Below are 14,932 nucleotides of genomic sequence, written 5' to 3' on the forward strand. Positions count from 1 at the left end.
TTTGATTGCTGCATGCATACAAAGCATTACTGATAGCTGACACAGTAAAATGTTCAGGGGTTATTTAAGCTTCAAATGCTGAAGAATTATAATTTAGAAGGTTCTGCCAATGGTCAGTGGCGAATGTTCAAAATAAGCATGTTGGGAACAGCACAAATAATTAAGAAAGGGATGCAGGATTTGGGATGACATGTCATGACAAGACATTTGGAGTAAAAGCACCAGAAGCAGCATCAGATCCAGGTCTCTTAGTCTTTTTTCTGCTCTCATGAAAATATGACTAACAACATAAATCAGTTTAGAAAGCGCTCATTTATCTTCTAGTGTCTAGCACACTTTCTTTAAAGGTAGTCTTTTACTGAAGGATGGGTATCCAAAGCAGCAGCTCTCACAATATTTAATCGTTAAGGCTCCCAGACTCCTTGGCCACATAATTTGGAACTTTCCACAGGACTGTGTGACACGGCTTCCAGATTTTTGCTACAATTTCCTGTAACCTCTTTCGTTGATGACAACTGGTTGCAACAGCAGGGCTGCAATAAACGTAGCACCGAGAGCTTGATTCACAGGCATTCATTCTGGTGATCCTGCTAGCTTAAGCAGAATTTGCTGATTTTACATTGCTTCTTCATGCTCTCTGTGACTTCTTCCTTTGTCCTCTGTCACTGTGATGCTGGAACAGCCTGTGGTAACATGGTTGAAAAATAAGCAGCAAAAAATGTTGTTTGTTTTGCTTTTAGCCACGTCAGTTTTCTGAAGTGGGTACAGAATAAACTGGCACTGCTGCCAAAAAAACAGCTTAGTTCAAAGTAAAAGCACTGGCTTGGGGAGATGTGTTTAAGAAAGTTTGTCAAAGTAACAGTAATTGAGCTTCTACAGACATTTGAAAATAATTAAAAAAGCAATCTGAGTGTTCTGCAAACCTTATGACAACATCCTAATGAGAACACTTCAAATAAAACATCTTTGTGTGTAATACAGCTATGGGCCCACGCAGATTACACAGGTTCCCCAAGGGAGAATATTGAGCTGCCTTGGCTTCAAAAAACATAATTTACTTGATTTCTTGTGAAAAGGTGTTGTTTGGTTTTGATTGTGTTTGTTTGTTTTGGTGGTGTTTGTTTTAAATAACGGCAGCTTTTTTTTCTACGTCCCCTTGGTACACGAAGTGCTTGTGTTGTTTTTCATTTTTAATCACATTTCCCAGGATACCAGTTAAGAAAAAACAAAACAAAACCAAAAAACACCACACAAAAAAACATCAAAAAACAAGGGTTTCAAACTATTCCAGAGATCAGACTAAAAGAAGAAAAAGTTGAAAATAAATTGTTCGTAGGAATGAAGTACCTTTTCCAATATTACTTGGAGAAGCGCAGATAAATTCAGAATCCATTAAAAAATTTGTGGTAGACTGTCAGATACCAGCATGCTCCCACATTGTTACAGGTTAATAATGGGCACAACATGTACCCTCTGCTACAAGCAACTCCATTCCCTCCCTCTGCAGTCACAAAATAAACACATAAAACTTTAAAGCTATAAGGTTGGCTGCTCCAGCAAAGCTCAGGTTCCTTTAAAATACTCATTTAGAAGTGCAAACAACTTTCTCTTTTCTCTGTCAATAGTTATCTGAGAAGATACTTGGTTAGTGACTGTGTTGAAAGCCAAAGCATCTACAAGCTGAAATAGCAACTACCTGCCTTCCCGTGAAAACTAAAATGTCATTAAAATAAGCTCATTCCAGCCACGATACTTGATGAATGCCTCTCAAAACCATTTGGGTAGTTGCTCTCCTATAATGCAAGATCATATGTATCGAAATACAGGGAACATGAAATGAGTATATGAAATTGGGACCAAAAAATATTTATAAATAAGAAGTAGCAAGCAGCTTTCCAACTAACCCCGCATTTTGTGATTTTGCCGAAGGGCCGATTTCACTCCTCTGTCTCCCGATTATACTCTTCAAAACTGGGAATGGCAAGCAATCTCCACTCCTAATAGAGAAATGCTGCAAAGTAAACCAGGATTTTTCAGAAATTTGTCCACAAGTTACTGTTTTCAATAATCACTTCCTATTCTTATTGCAGTCACTGCTAATTAATCAATTAAGAACTCCAAGGAACACTATTAAGGCACCAAGCCAACTCACCAATACACTCTAAAAATCATGGAACTGTTTACAGCAAGCTGTTATATCTTTTAATAAAAAGCTTCACAGAGCAAAGATTAAAGACTCCCTGTAATCATTCTATGTTGTAATAGGGAGCAATCATCCTAGTGCCTTACTAGTCAGATATCCATCCGGAGGTGAATGCAAATACAAGCACCATGAATACAGAAAGCAGGAGAAAATGTAATAGTTAGCCGAATCAATTACAGTAATCTACAGTGTAGTACTCCTGCAACACACATTGTATTTTAAAATTAAATGGATTTCCTTGATTTCCATTCTCTGCAGAAAACTGAAGAGCAAATACTATAAGCACACTAATTATCAAAGCCTTCTTACTAAGGCTTTGCCTACTGTTTATGCAAGATGTTATAGGTACACGAATGTTAAGAAGCATTGTGAGCAAGGACCAGAGCCAGTGAAGCCACTTATCTCCACTCCCTTTTCCCCTCAAACAATTATCCAAGGTCCTGCTCACAGTCTCTTGGCTCCATCAAGATAAACAAGCACTCCCAGTTTGGTGCCAGCTACCCATCCAACATAAACCAGAGATCAAGGTGACAGACCTACATTTTCACAGCTCTGACAAAAATGTTTTCTACAAGAAAATAACTATATCACGATTCAACTCTATGACAACTACATTGGAAAAGAGCCAAGACTGTCCCTAAAAACAGTCAGATTGTTTTCTTCTGCAACTGGCAGGTTCTCAAGGCAATGGAATTATCTAGGACCAAGCTGAGCAGAACAGGGTGCAAAAGGCTTTGCATTTGCTACGGTTCTGCACTGTGGACATTCCTATCAATAGGAAACAATTCATATTTCCAAAGGAAATGAAAAAAAGAGAAAGCAGCTAAGAAACACAAGCAAAATACGAACAACAGGTATTCGGCTGACTTCATCATCATTGTAAAACTCTGAGCAAATTCTGTATTAATGGCATTACTCTGCCATACTAAAATCATACCAGAAGTCCTTTCAGCAAAACAGGGACCTCTATTTTCCATCCCAGATGTTAACAGGTGGGCAGTAACATGGATGTGAGAGGGAATAGTTGTAAACAGTTTCTGATGAGACTGGTTTGATATTTTAAATATTATCATAATCAAATGTCACAGGATGACTTCATTTTTTTTCTTCATTTCCACAAAAATAATCACAGAATCATAGAATTGTTTAGGTTGGAAGAGACTTTTAAGATCATCAAGTCCAACCACTAACCTAACACTGCCAAGTCCACCTCTAAACCATGTCCCTAAGAACCTCATCTATACATCTTTTAAACATCTCCAGGGATGGTGACTCCACCACGTCCCTGGGCAGCCTGTTGCAATGCCTGACAACCCTTTCCACGGAGAACTTTTTCCTAATATCCAACCTAAACCTCCCCTGGTGCAATTTGAGGCCATTTCCTATTGTCCTAATGGAACAAATTACTCCAAAGAATGACAATTATTAGAGAAATCAGAACTATAAACAAATCAGGGGAATATACCCAGTGTAAAACTGGAAAGTAACACTAAGAGCTCCATATGCATTCCTAGTCATTATTATCTAAGAAAATCATGGAAGCTGACACAGCATCCTCTGGAAGAGACAGTTAATGCTCTATACAAAGAGCACCCATAACTTTACCTCCAAATTGTCTAGTATGTGTTCTTTCTTTGGGGAAAGTTCAGAAATATCTATGTATACATAGAGATGTTAGATATTAAACTACATTAAGGATAACAGAATGTGAGCAGTTTTCTTTTATTATTGTGGTTTTGTTTTCTTTGTTTTTTGTTGTTGTTGTGTTATTTTGTTTTAATTGAGCACAAGTGCTAATAAACAGTCACTGAACATGTGTATTTTTGTACTGGAGTGGTGCAGATAAAGACAGCAAACAGGATTCTTCAAGCCCAAGACACAGCAAGGGGGAAAGCTGCACTGCAAATTCTCCCTCAACAAGGACACATCACAGGATCACGTTGCAGATCTCCTCTCTAGGAAGTCTGCATGAGAAAAATAGGCCAAACACTGCTTGATTTCATCTGTCAGTTCTAGTGGTCACAGATAACATCTGCAAGCAAGTAAGGGTATGGTTCTAGTATATTTCTGATAGCATTATATCATAGAAATGACTATCTTCTTGATAGCAGTTCTGGGCCAGAAAGTCATGATTTTTATTGAGTGCACTGCAGTGAGGAGAAAGAGCTGATAGAAAGTCAGGGCCAAAGGAATTATTTTTCCAGCTGGATCACTTCTCCAATTATGTTCACTACACAAACAAACACTTGTACGAACACAACAGGGAAGACTGGACATTTTCTTAAAGGGTCCAAAAAATACTCTACAAATATGCAATTAATATGAATACAAAAACATTCTTCCAGGTGTCACTGAACTCCACTTGAGTTACCTCCCAATTTTTACAGGGACAGTAGCTGAGGCACAAAGTTGACTCAGATTTGGGGTAGAAAGCTGGTTCTGAAAATCATTGATTAGTTAAAATTTTCTGTAGCACAGTTCTTCCAACCATTCCAGAGCTAAAATACTGCAGGAAACCACACACTGGTGCTGACAACATCCACTCTCTACTGCAACAATTTCCAACTCTAACAGGCAAAAGCCTCAACAAAACGGTATTACGTATTTAAAAACATAGAATTTGTATTATATTATGTAAGGTAATGACAAACTGTACTTTTCTCCAGAAGAGACAAATGAAAAACATAAACAAAAAATATTCTATTATGTAAAATCAGTAAAATAAGATTCACACAAATTAACCATTTAGAAGGTAAAATTCACACACATCCCAAAGAGAAACATGCACACACTGTCAGTAAATTACTTTTCGAGCATGTGCTGAAGGTTGACAATACCTGAAAAGTTCCCATTTCTCTCCACAGACTCCATAATGTGAGACTGGACTGGAAAAATGTAGATTATTGCAGTCTATGTGCAACCATAGGTCGGGCAAATTTCACGTATATAGACAAAACTTACGCTTCTCACAGTTTGGGATCTGAGATAAATTCCAGAAGGACCAAAAAGAAAGCAGGAAGACAGCAAAGCAGAAGATGCTCTACTAAGCTCTGCAGCCTGTGGAAGTATCCATGACTTGTCCAAAGACTTCCAGGAGCAATTTAGAGCAAAATGGGATGAAGCAGCAATCACCAACCTCTGCACTCTGAGGCACAGCTGTCCTCAAATGGTGCAGATTTGGTTTTCTGCTAGCAAAGCAACTTCTCCTTTGAGATCGTACAAGTAGACGTCTTCCCCAACCAGTCCTTTAGATCCCAACTTCCCTGGCCTAGAAGGCAAGCAAGGATGAGGACATAACCTACTGATGCTTTGCCATACTCTGCAGACCTTTCCTGTCCACTTCCAGGCATGAAAAAATCATGCTGGTGAGGACATACCGATTTGGCACTGATACCTCTGCCCTGCATAGAGAATAAATTCCCTAGTGATGTACTCAGTAACAGGAGAAGGATGAGGTGTTTCCTCTTTTGTCTTTTTCACTCATTTCCCACAAAGTTTGCAAATGGCTCAGATCAGGGAGCGGAGCAGAAGAGTCTGAGATAAGAGGCAGTGGGAGAACTGGGTAGCAAGCAGGGCTATAGTGACACAAACTTTTAGTTGTATTTGACACAAGACCTGAATGTTTATACTGGTTAGTTCTTAGGAACAAGAGTGACAACTGCATCAGGAAGAAAAAAAGCCTCATTTGAAGGGCTAAAGTGTTAACCTGTTGCTGAGGACTCATAGGTCTGATCTGCCAAAATATTTAAAGGTATGTCATTGCAATTAATGAATCCCACGTCTCCAAAAAGCATTGATCTAATTTACTTGAATTAAAGCTACTCAAAGGCTCATCCCCATAGACAGTCTCTTCTCATCCTGAGCTCCCAGGTGTCCAGCCATCCTTGCTGCCTAATCTCTGTATCTTTTCTAGTCTACAGAATGCTTTCTGACCCAAAATGCATACAGCAAGTATTCAAAATGGGGGTTCACCAAAAAGATTTATGAAGGCATGTGATTTGTCTTCAGTCGTTTTCCCAATGATTTGTAAAACTTTGCGTGACTGCGAGTGGACAGTAAGATGATGGACTACAAAAAAAAACCCAAACTAAACCAACCAATGAACAAAACTATTCAAATCAATATTTTCCTATCTTGCAGAATTCCTTTTACCAAAGACAGGGATCTCTTCTGCAGTTAATATCAAGTAGACTGAGGCAGGAGGAAGAAAAGGGGAAAAAATAATAAATAAATACATAAATAAAATTATTGAAAAATAACTCTGTACTGATTTAGTGCTCCTTGTTCAATAGAAAGCTCTGTCAGTTCGGAAATGGGTATTTCCAAAATACTAGTCTGATGCACAAATTCAAAAAGTCTTTCCAAAGAATTCAGGTTAACGACACATCACATGTGTCCTGGTTTTGTTAAAAACAAGTTTCTGTTTTAGTGAATTTGCTTGTCAGCTAAAGCCTTCATATTAGCTGCATTTTCCTGGAGAACCAGATACATGTTTTGGTAAACGTAGCAATGGAATGTGAGGTTATTGGTAAGGACAGATTCACATCTCGTGAGAGGGGCAACGAGAAACAGGTGACCAAGAAACTGACCAACTGAGTATAACATCCCATTCACGTGATACTTCATATAAAAGTGGGAGATCATGAGGATCTCGTCCCTTCTTCTTATGGCCGACATTAGGAGAGGATCTTGCTAGTTGTCCCTGCGAGCTGAGGCCTAGTGAGAGACTGAATCCAGCTCCGGTTGGCTGCAGAGTCCAATCCAGGACTTTGGTGGCCGGCTCTGCAGTTGCTGAGACTTTCAAGATTGGTTTTGTATATTTTGTATTATTTTCTCTATTCTTATTAGCAGCATTAGTAAAACATTGTTAATTTTTCCAACTCTCTTCTCTGTCCTCCTTTCCCTCCCGATCGCCTGTCCTGAGTGGGAAGTGGGGCGAGGGAGAGGCTGTAGGGGGAAGCTGGGGGAGAGGGGGTTAACAATACATCTGCCAGGGTTTTATTGTCACCCTGCAATCAAAACCCTCGACAACATTTTACCTTAATTGCTCAACAGGATATGTACAGCCCACCTTACGTAAAGGAAAACAAAAGAAAACATAAACAAACAAACAAAACACCACCACCCCAAAAACAGCTTTGAGGTGCTTTTTTATTAAAGTTGCAAAAATGGGGAGGCAACCAAAACAAAAAACCAGTCGTAATTGCAAAGAGAAGAAACCCTCTTGCTCGCAGTAGTGTTCCTTCATTAGCAGCGATATGCTTTCAGATAGTCTCTTTGCAGGCAGGTTCCCACCAAAGAGATTAATTTATATCCCAAAATTGATGAGAGGTGAAGAGCACTGAAAGCACTTACCAAGTATATCAAAACACCACCATACACTATTTTTGTCATTTTATGAGAAAGTCCATGTGAAACAAAATGCCAAGTGTATGCTATGCCATCTCAGGGTGCTTGTGTATGTAATTTTATGGCTCCTCCCCTTTATAAACTGAGTAATAAGCAGCACCTACGGACAGAAGACTGCTTACTCTTCCGATGGAATCTGTAACCCCCTTCATATTATAGGGAAAAGGTTAATTCTGCTCAATAGCATGCTGTGTCCTTCTGTATCTGATTTTATGTACCATTCCATGGATAGCTGGTTTTAATAGTTTGTTTATTTTTCAAGTGCAGCTTTGAAACTGAATATTTCGATGCTTTCCCTGGGAGAAGATAGCATCAGACCCCTTGAGTGAGGGCACATACAGAACCACAATGAGAACATCCAGTTTACATTTTAAAAGTCCACAACAATGAGATACTCTCTGAAGCATGAAGATTATGAGATACAAGGAGATAGACGGTAGAAAAAAAAATATTCATCAAGCAAAGTCCACAACTATCCACTTCAGAATTTTTGTAGCATGCCCTGAGGTATTCAATATTGGTCAGGAATCCAGAGTAACCAAACACATCTCACTGATTCATGATGCCAGAGAGAAAAGCTCTGGGACCATTCATCACCTGCCAGCAACCTATATCAACTTGGGTAAATAACAAGGAATGTACCAGTTAAGATGCCTGTTTCGCTGATGGATTTAGTGAACTTTCAGAAATAATCAAGAAGTTACATTTGAGGTAACCTAACACTCAAGAGAACACCTTCAATGCTTCAAACTGATAGTGGGTCTCAAGAAAGAGAAAAATCAGTAGCATGAACTAACTAATCTATTCTTGTTTCAACACAGCATAATCCTATAAAAGGAAAAGGAGTCAGTATTTTATGTGACTCCCAGTATGTTTCTGTTAGTTATAAAGTTTACTAACAATACCAAGTGAACGGAAAACGTAAATAGTGAATGTATCTCTAAAATCTAAAAAAGCATATCACTTATTTAACAGAAACAATCAAAGTCCAGCAAGAGCAGAAGGAAAGCATTTTAAGTTGTCTTGATATAGATCCAAATACTCACATGGAATTAAATTATAGCATCTCTATTGTTCCCTAACAATCACTGGGAAATAGAGGGAGGTCATTATTTTACAGTCCCTGGTCGCTTGTTGCTGAAGTCAGTGGAAAAGCAGTGGGGATCAATCTGACTTTTTAATCCTATTGGCACACTACTTGTAAAACCCAAGAGCTGTTTGGTAGGGTTTTTTTAAAGCACCGTTTACCAAAAGCATCATTAAATTAACAACAGCATGAAAGGACAAGTATCAAACATAAGGCAGAATACCATAAAAAGGTGTCTTACAAGTTATTTTTGTTTTATTTGCTTTTTAAGGGAAAATGTTTGGTGCGTGACCTCTGTTTTTTCTAAGGACTACCAGTCATTTTTTTAGCATCAGGAAATAAAAGGCAAGGATAAAAGAAACTGACTCATAATAATCACCATATTATTACTGCTGCCAATAATAATGGCTGCAAAGCTTTACATAATGGAATATTTATGTATGTGATACAAAATTTTATTTAACCTTATGCTTCAGTGTTTTTCCCAGTAATATTGTTCATAATACCTTATTTCATTAGCTTCTTCTAAAGAAAACAAAAATGAGTTCCTTTTGGTTCTTTATGCAAAAAGGACAGAGGATTTGCTAAGTACCTCTCTCACTAATTCCTTGACCACTGGAAACATTTGATTTATACATTCAGTGGGCAAGCTCTCCAACACATCTCTCTGCATTCACCAAAACAAAAATATCATTTTACTGATGAAGAATTTAATGGGCATCAGACGAGAAATAAATTGGTGATATGAACACATACTTTCCACATTCAAATCTGAATCATGCACTCATATGCATGCTCATAAATTAATGATATAAAATTCAAGGAAACTAAATAAGATCATTAGTTGGTACGTAAAATTAACGTCTGCCACTCCATCTTCCCATAAATGCAGCATTCGCTGATACAATACCGTCTTTTACTGTCACACACTTCAAGAATTAAAAGGGAGTTGTAAATGGCATGATGAAGTGTATCCATAAAAAGTCTTAACCCGACTAGTTGCTTTTCTTAAGGCTTCTACAAAATGTTAAAAAGAACAAGCTTTTTTTTTAAAAAAAAAAAAAAAACAAACCACTTTTGTCAGTGTTGTCTTTTTATGCAGAAGTAAAGGAAATTAAATTCTTAAAGACCTGCATGCCCAGCCTCAGGCTTTCCTAAAATCATCCCTAATCTGCAAACTGGCTGGCTTCAAGTGCTTCCAGCAGAGGAATCAAAGGCTACAAATAATGCTCCATACTTCCTCAGAAATAGCCAAAAATTGTTTTGAAGATTTCACACTTAAATCACAAGTTTGTCAAGCAGAAACCTCTTATTACTAGCAATCTGTTCAGCATCTAGCACGGCACCCCGATCCTCAAAGGGACCTCTGGATTTGAGGATGGCGTGCATGAAACTGCAGCCGGAGAACTGAACAATAAAAAAAAGCACCTTTGATGAAGGTGATACTTTCTGTGTCATTTTTTTGTTTTGGCTGGGTTTGAAGCTTCTAATCCTTAAGCTTCTAATGCCTAAAACAAAGCCATAAGATACAATATATACATTCATTACAGTATGAAAAGCTGCAAACTAGTGGGTTGCAGCAGAAAAATGTCTGGAGAGCCTGTCTTTTGCCTCTCAATAAAACCAGGGACAAGCTTTAAGTCAGTGCTCTGCATCAGAGCAGGATCTGCAGTTCATAGGACTCTGTGAAGTGAGTGCAGCATCAGTGCTTTGGCTGCTTTTATGGAGCATTCGGAACTTTGTGACCCGGGGCTGGTAAGTGAAGCAGCACTGGGCATAAACTCAGAAAGATGGAAAAAAGACAACCAAAGTCACTTCTTCATTTGTAAAACATACCCTTAAAGAAAAGCATGGGCACAATAACTGTGTAGAGACCTAGGTGGGACTGGTTTATCCTACATGTATTTTTTCAAGCCTCAGGTTCCCATTTTTGCATTTGGGTCTAGCAGGAATGAATATTTTCGGAAGTTTAATTCCAATAATAATTAAATAAATTCCACCAACAGGCAGATCAAAGTTTTTAAAACCAGAGAAGTTCTAAGTTTGCTAAATTTTCTTACTCAAATATCACTAACATTCAAAATTACTGCAGTCTGCGCTAACACGTTTCTGCCTTTGCAGAATTTCAAGTGATTCTTATGAAATACTTGACATCTACTACACAAATTAAAAAAAATAAAACAGCCCTTCAGGAGGAAGAGAAAAACAGTAGAATTTTATATAAAAATATGCTCAATGCACCATATTATTGCCAGCAAACTTACCAGTCGTCTCCTTTCCTCTTCAACAGCAATCAGGAGCCGAGCAAACTCTTTCAGTGACTGGGCTAAAACAAAAACAAAAAGAATGACCTGGTCAACATCACATTTTAAGATCAGATGAGTCCATTATCTGGACTGAAGTAGTAGTGATAGATACTGCTCTTATAAAGTACTTCCCCGAAATCAGTAGTCATTAAATGAAGGACAGATTGAAGTGAGCAGCAGCTCAGGAGCAGATCAAAAGCAAAGGGAAAGAACCTGAATCTTAGGAGTTATACATATTTTTAAAATATATATTTTTTTATCTGGAGTATGGCAAGCTTATTTTCCTGAAATGTGAATAGATCAGTCTCAAAACAAAGTGTTCTACAATCAGCCAGAAAATCTGCTTTAGGAAACAAGGAGTAGAAACAAACTGCAAAGAAAAATCCTGAGTTTCTCCTCTAAAAACGCAGCAACAAGCATTTGCAAGTACTATGAAAATACTCAGGTAAAAATTTGAAAGTCAGCATCTCAGAGGAAATTTGATACTTATGCCAAGTGTTCAGGTTTAGCAGCTCTTTGGCTTTATATTTTGCAAGGACAAGCTCCCAGGTGACAAGAACAGATGACTGATTTATAAGCAAGCTTTGAGTTCTGTTACGACTGGGAGTAGGTATTTGCTCAAAACTGCCTTCAAATACAAGTCAAAGGGCTACAGCAGATGTCAACAGAAACATAATAAAAGTATTAACCCGTAAAAGAGGGCAAGAAAGGGAAAAACATTCCAGAAGCTCTCAAGGCTTTACTCTCATGCAAGTGAGTGGTGCAAATCTCTCTAGAAAGATCTGTCTTTTCATTTACTTTCTCAAGGGCAATATGGGTTGTTCAGAATTCAGCATCGCAGTTCAACAAACAAATATGCCAGAGAAGAACCATTTAAATAAATAGAGCCAAGTAGTTATTTTTCCTTTCTCCTGATGCATCTCAGCAGTAATTGCTGCCAATGACAGGATGCTAAATTTGATGGTTTAAAGCTCTGATCTCAGAATGCACCTTCATAAATCCTGCAGCTTCTCAAAACAAACTTGAGGCAACCTAAATATTCTTTTAAAGAGGAAAACAAGGAAACAAAACTTGTAGAATTTCTCAAAATAAAAGGCTTTAAAAAGTCTTCACAGTTAACCCACATACCCTGTTGAGGGTATGATAACAGAATTCCTGCCCTCTTAGCTATTTTTCCATCTTCTTAAGTGTTTTTACAAAATGTGTCACTCTCCAAACATATGGCTTCATCTCCTCTCAATTTCCCTGAAAGATTTAAGAAAATAAGTACATTGTCTAGAGGATGTGTTATGTTCAAGCACCTTCTAAGAAGGAACCAGTATCTAACTTGCCTTAACTGTCTGGTCAGCATTCGCAAATTGCTACTTCGTTTTTGGACCATACACAAACTACTTTTCTCCTTTATCCCATCTGGATATCGCAGAGGTCATCCTTGCATTTTTCCTGCTCTCTTAACTTTCACAGCTGAAGAACACTTCACTATTTGATCCAATTTCTTCTGCAAGACCTTACATAGTTTATTTTTTGCAACTGTAATGTAACACCTGCATATATTGACCTCGAAGTAATTCTTTGCTGACAAATCCTTTTTCCCCCCATTATTACTCATGAGCACTTTGTTTACTCCAAATACACCTGGTAATTTGAATGTCCGTCCAGTTGGGTCTTAAGCCTTTTTCCTTTAATATTTTTCCCTGAGAGGATGAACACCAGAAAATTTTGTCATCTTTTAGGTAAAATAAATTCTAGGCCTCCTGCACAAACTGCTGAACTCCTCGACTCAGGTTTTCTAGCTGAGCCTTTCAGTTACTGACTTTCAGATAGTTATCATCTCAGCCTTTATCAGAGTTACATCTTGAGATCAAGAAAGTTTACTATCCACTGCATTAACTCAGTCTCTTAGAGTCATCTCATAATAACCCATCTGTCAAAACCAGGTAAAGAAATTGATGATGAACTGACTGGTTAAGTCAGTTAAGTCAGTGAGGAGAATCTGTTGAGTGCTACATTCACAAATATTTATGTATCCATTACAAAACCTAAAAAAAACCTTAAATAAACAATGAGCCAAACACACGTGGCCAAACTATTTCCTATTTTCACACTGATATCTGCCAAAATTTAACAAGAAAATATCCTTGACTGTAGAAAACAGGACAAAGCCAGTTCATCCCTTGCGCATGTGGCAGAGTGATTCTTTACCCACCATTAGAATTAATCTTTTCAAATAAACTAGATAAACATATTGTTTTCATTTTAGTACCTATTCAGGGAATTAGGATGCACTTCAGAAAAACAGCTGACTTTCTAGTAAAGCCAGCAAGAGAAATTGTTCCCAGATTATTTCAGTGAAATAGCTGGTCATTATTAACCACAAGATGACGTGTTACTGCAGTCACATGTTAAAACTCCATTCCCCCTTTTTTTCACTTTTTACCATAGAGTCACTCAAAATGACAGAACTATTTTAAAGAGAAGTTATCATATATCTTTGTAAGACAGCAGATCCAGAACCCACTGAAATTTAAGTTTTCCCTACCCACATCAAGCCTTATGGTGCTCTTCACTTAAGATGCTGATCACTTCATTCAAGCTGCTTCATTCAAACAACAAAGGTTCATGAAATTTTTTTCTTCATCATCTTCAATTAGTAAGTTAAGACTTCACACCTTTTAGCACCCAAGTACTGACAGTTCTCAGCCCCAAAACACAGTCATGATTTTATCTGAATCAAATAGAAAGGGAAGGTTACAGGCAGGTAAAAGCAATACAGTTGTGAAGAAAAAACAATCCTCTCCAGTCAGGCAATGTTCAGTGTTTTAGGAGCAAAAAGACAGTAAAGGAAGAACAGCAGGAAGAAGAAACTGGGCAGAACCATGACTGGAAACTGTGAGGATGAAGTAAAAAACAAAAACCACAACAACATAGAAACAAATAGTAAGAGAAGCTTTTGATTCACCTTCTTAATTTCAAGGCAGAACCAGAGGGTTTTTTAGTTTCTGAGTCAAAACTTCTGCTTAGGATTTAAATAAGACCAGGATAGAGAAAAAAATATAAAAATATGTTCTGTAAGTGCGGAAATGAATATTTTCCTCAACGCTTAACACTAGTATAAAGGTAATAATATACCCCCTATACTGTGGTTCAGCTAAAGACTGAGAAGCTGTTTCCATCTTGTCTGCCCCATTGCCTCACCTTTGGGGGGATTATAAAGGTAAAAGCTTCAGTAAGAGCACAGAACCTACAGTCTCAGCAGCACTAAGACAAACCATTCCCCGAACCTAGAGACACCTCATCAACACCAACTTTGCCTCTGTTGCTTGCTGCCCGACATCCATACCCACCCTTTTTGCCCTGGTCAACGCCCACAAAGCCATGGAGCATCCTTTCCCAGCTCAGGAGGTACACAGGGAGAACATGTGCACTGTGTAATTCAGACCATGATGAAGGATGGACAGTCAGTATGCAGACAGAGCTCAGCAACATGGATGTCTTTGGTGACCCCACTGCTTCTTCTGCCCTTGCAATGGCACAACAGAACATCAAAAACAGCTCTACTACTGGCAGCTCTCCTAGAGTAGCAATGAATATTGCAGTACTTTCAAATCTTTCATGTTATTACATCCTTCTTTCCATACACAGTTTGACCTCTTTAAAGCCAGGCTCCATCCTCAGAGAACTTCATCTATGCTGGAAGCCCAGAGGGTGCTGGACACTGGAACAGGCTCCCCAGGGAGATGTCACAGCCCCAAGCCTGACAGTGTTCAAGAAGAGACTGGACAACACGTTCAGACACATGGCGTGAACTGTGGGGTTGTCATATGCAGGGACAGGAGTTGGACTTGATCCTTGTGGGTCCCTCCCAACTCAGGACATTCTCTGATTCACACAGCCCAAAGCCACCAGGTTGTATCAGCCTTCCTGACA

At 38.4% G+C, this 14,932-nt stretch overlaps 1 protein-coding gene across 1 annotated transcript in view; it reads right to left on the bottom strand.

Annotated features, from left to right (window-relative positions):
- The window catches only part of ARHGAP42 (Rho GTPase activating protein 42), a 163,518-nt gene that overhangs the window by 97,536 nt on the left and 51,050 nt on the right, over positions 1-14,932 (bottom strand). Inside the window, exon 3 of the mRNA XM_082051268.1 lies at positions 10,964-11,025. Within this exon, the coding sequence (XP_081907394.1) occupies positions 10,964-11,025 (62 nt within the window). The remainder of the gene's footprint in view (positions 1-10,963; positions 11,026-14,932) is intronic.

This window comes from Streptopelia decaocto (assembly GCF_964273445.1).
Source record: "Streptopelia decaocto genome assembly, chromosome: 1".
NCBI classification, from domain to species: Eukaryota; Metazoa; Chordata; class Aves; order Columbiformes; family Columbidae; genus Streptopelia; species Streptopelia decaocto.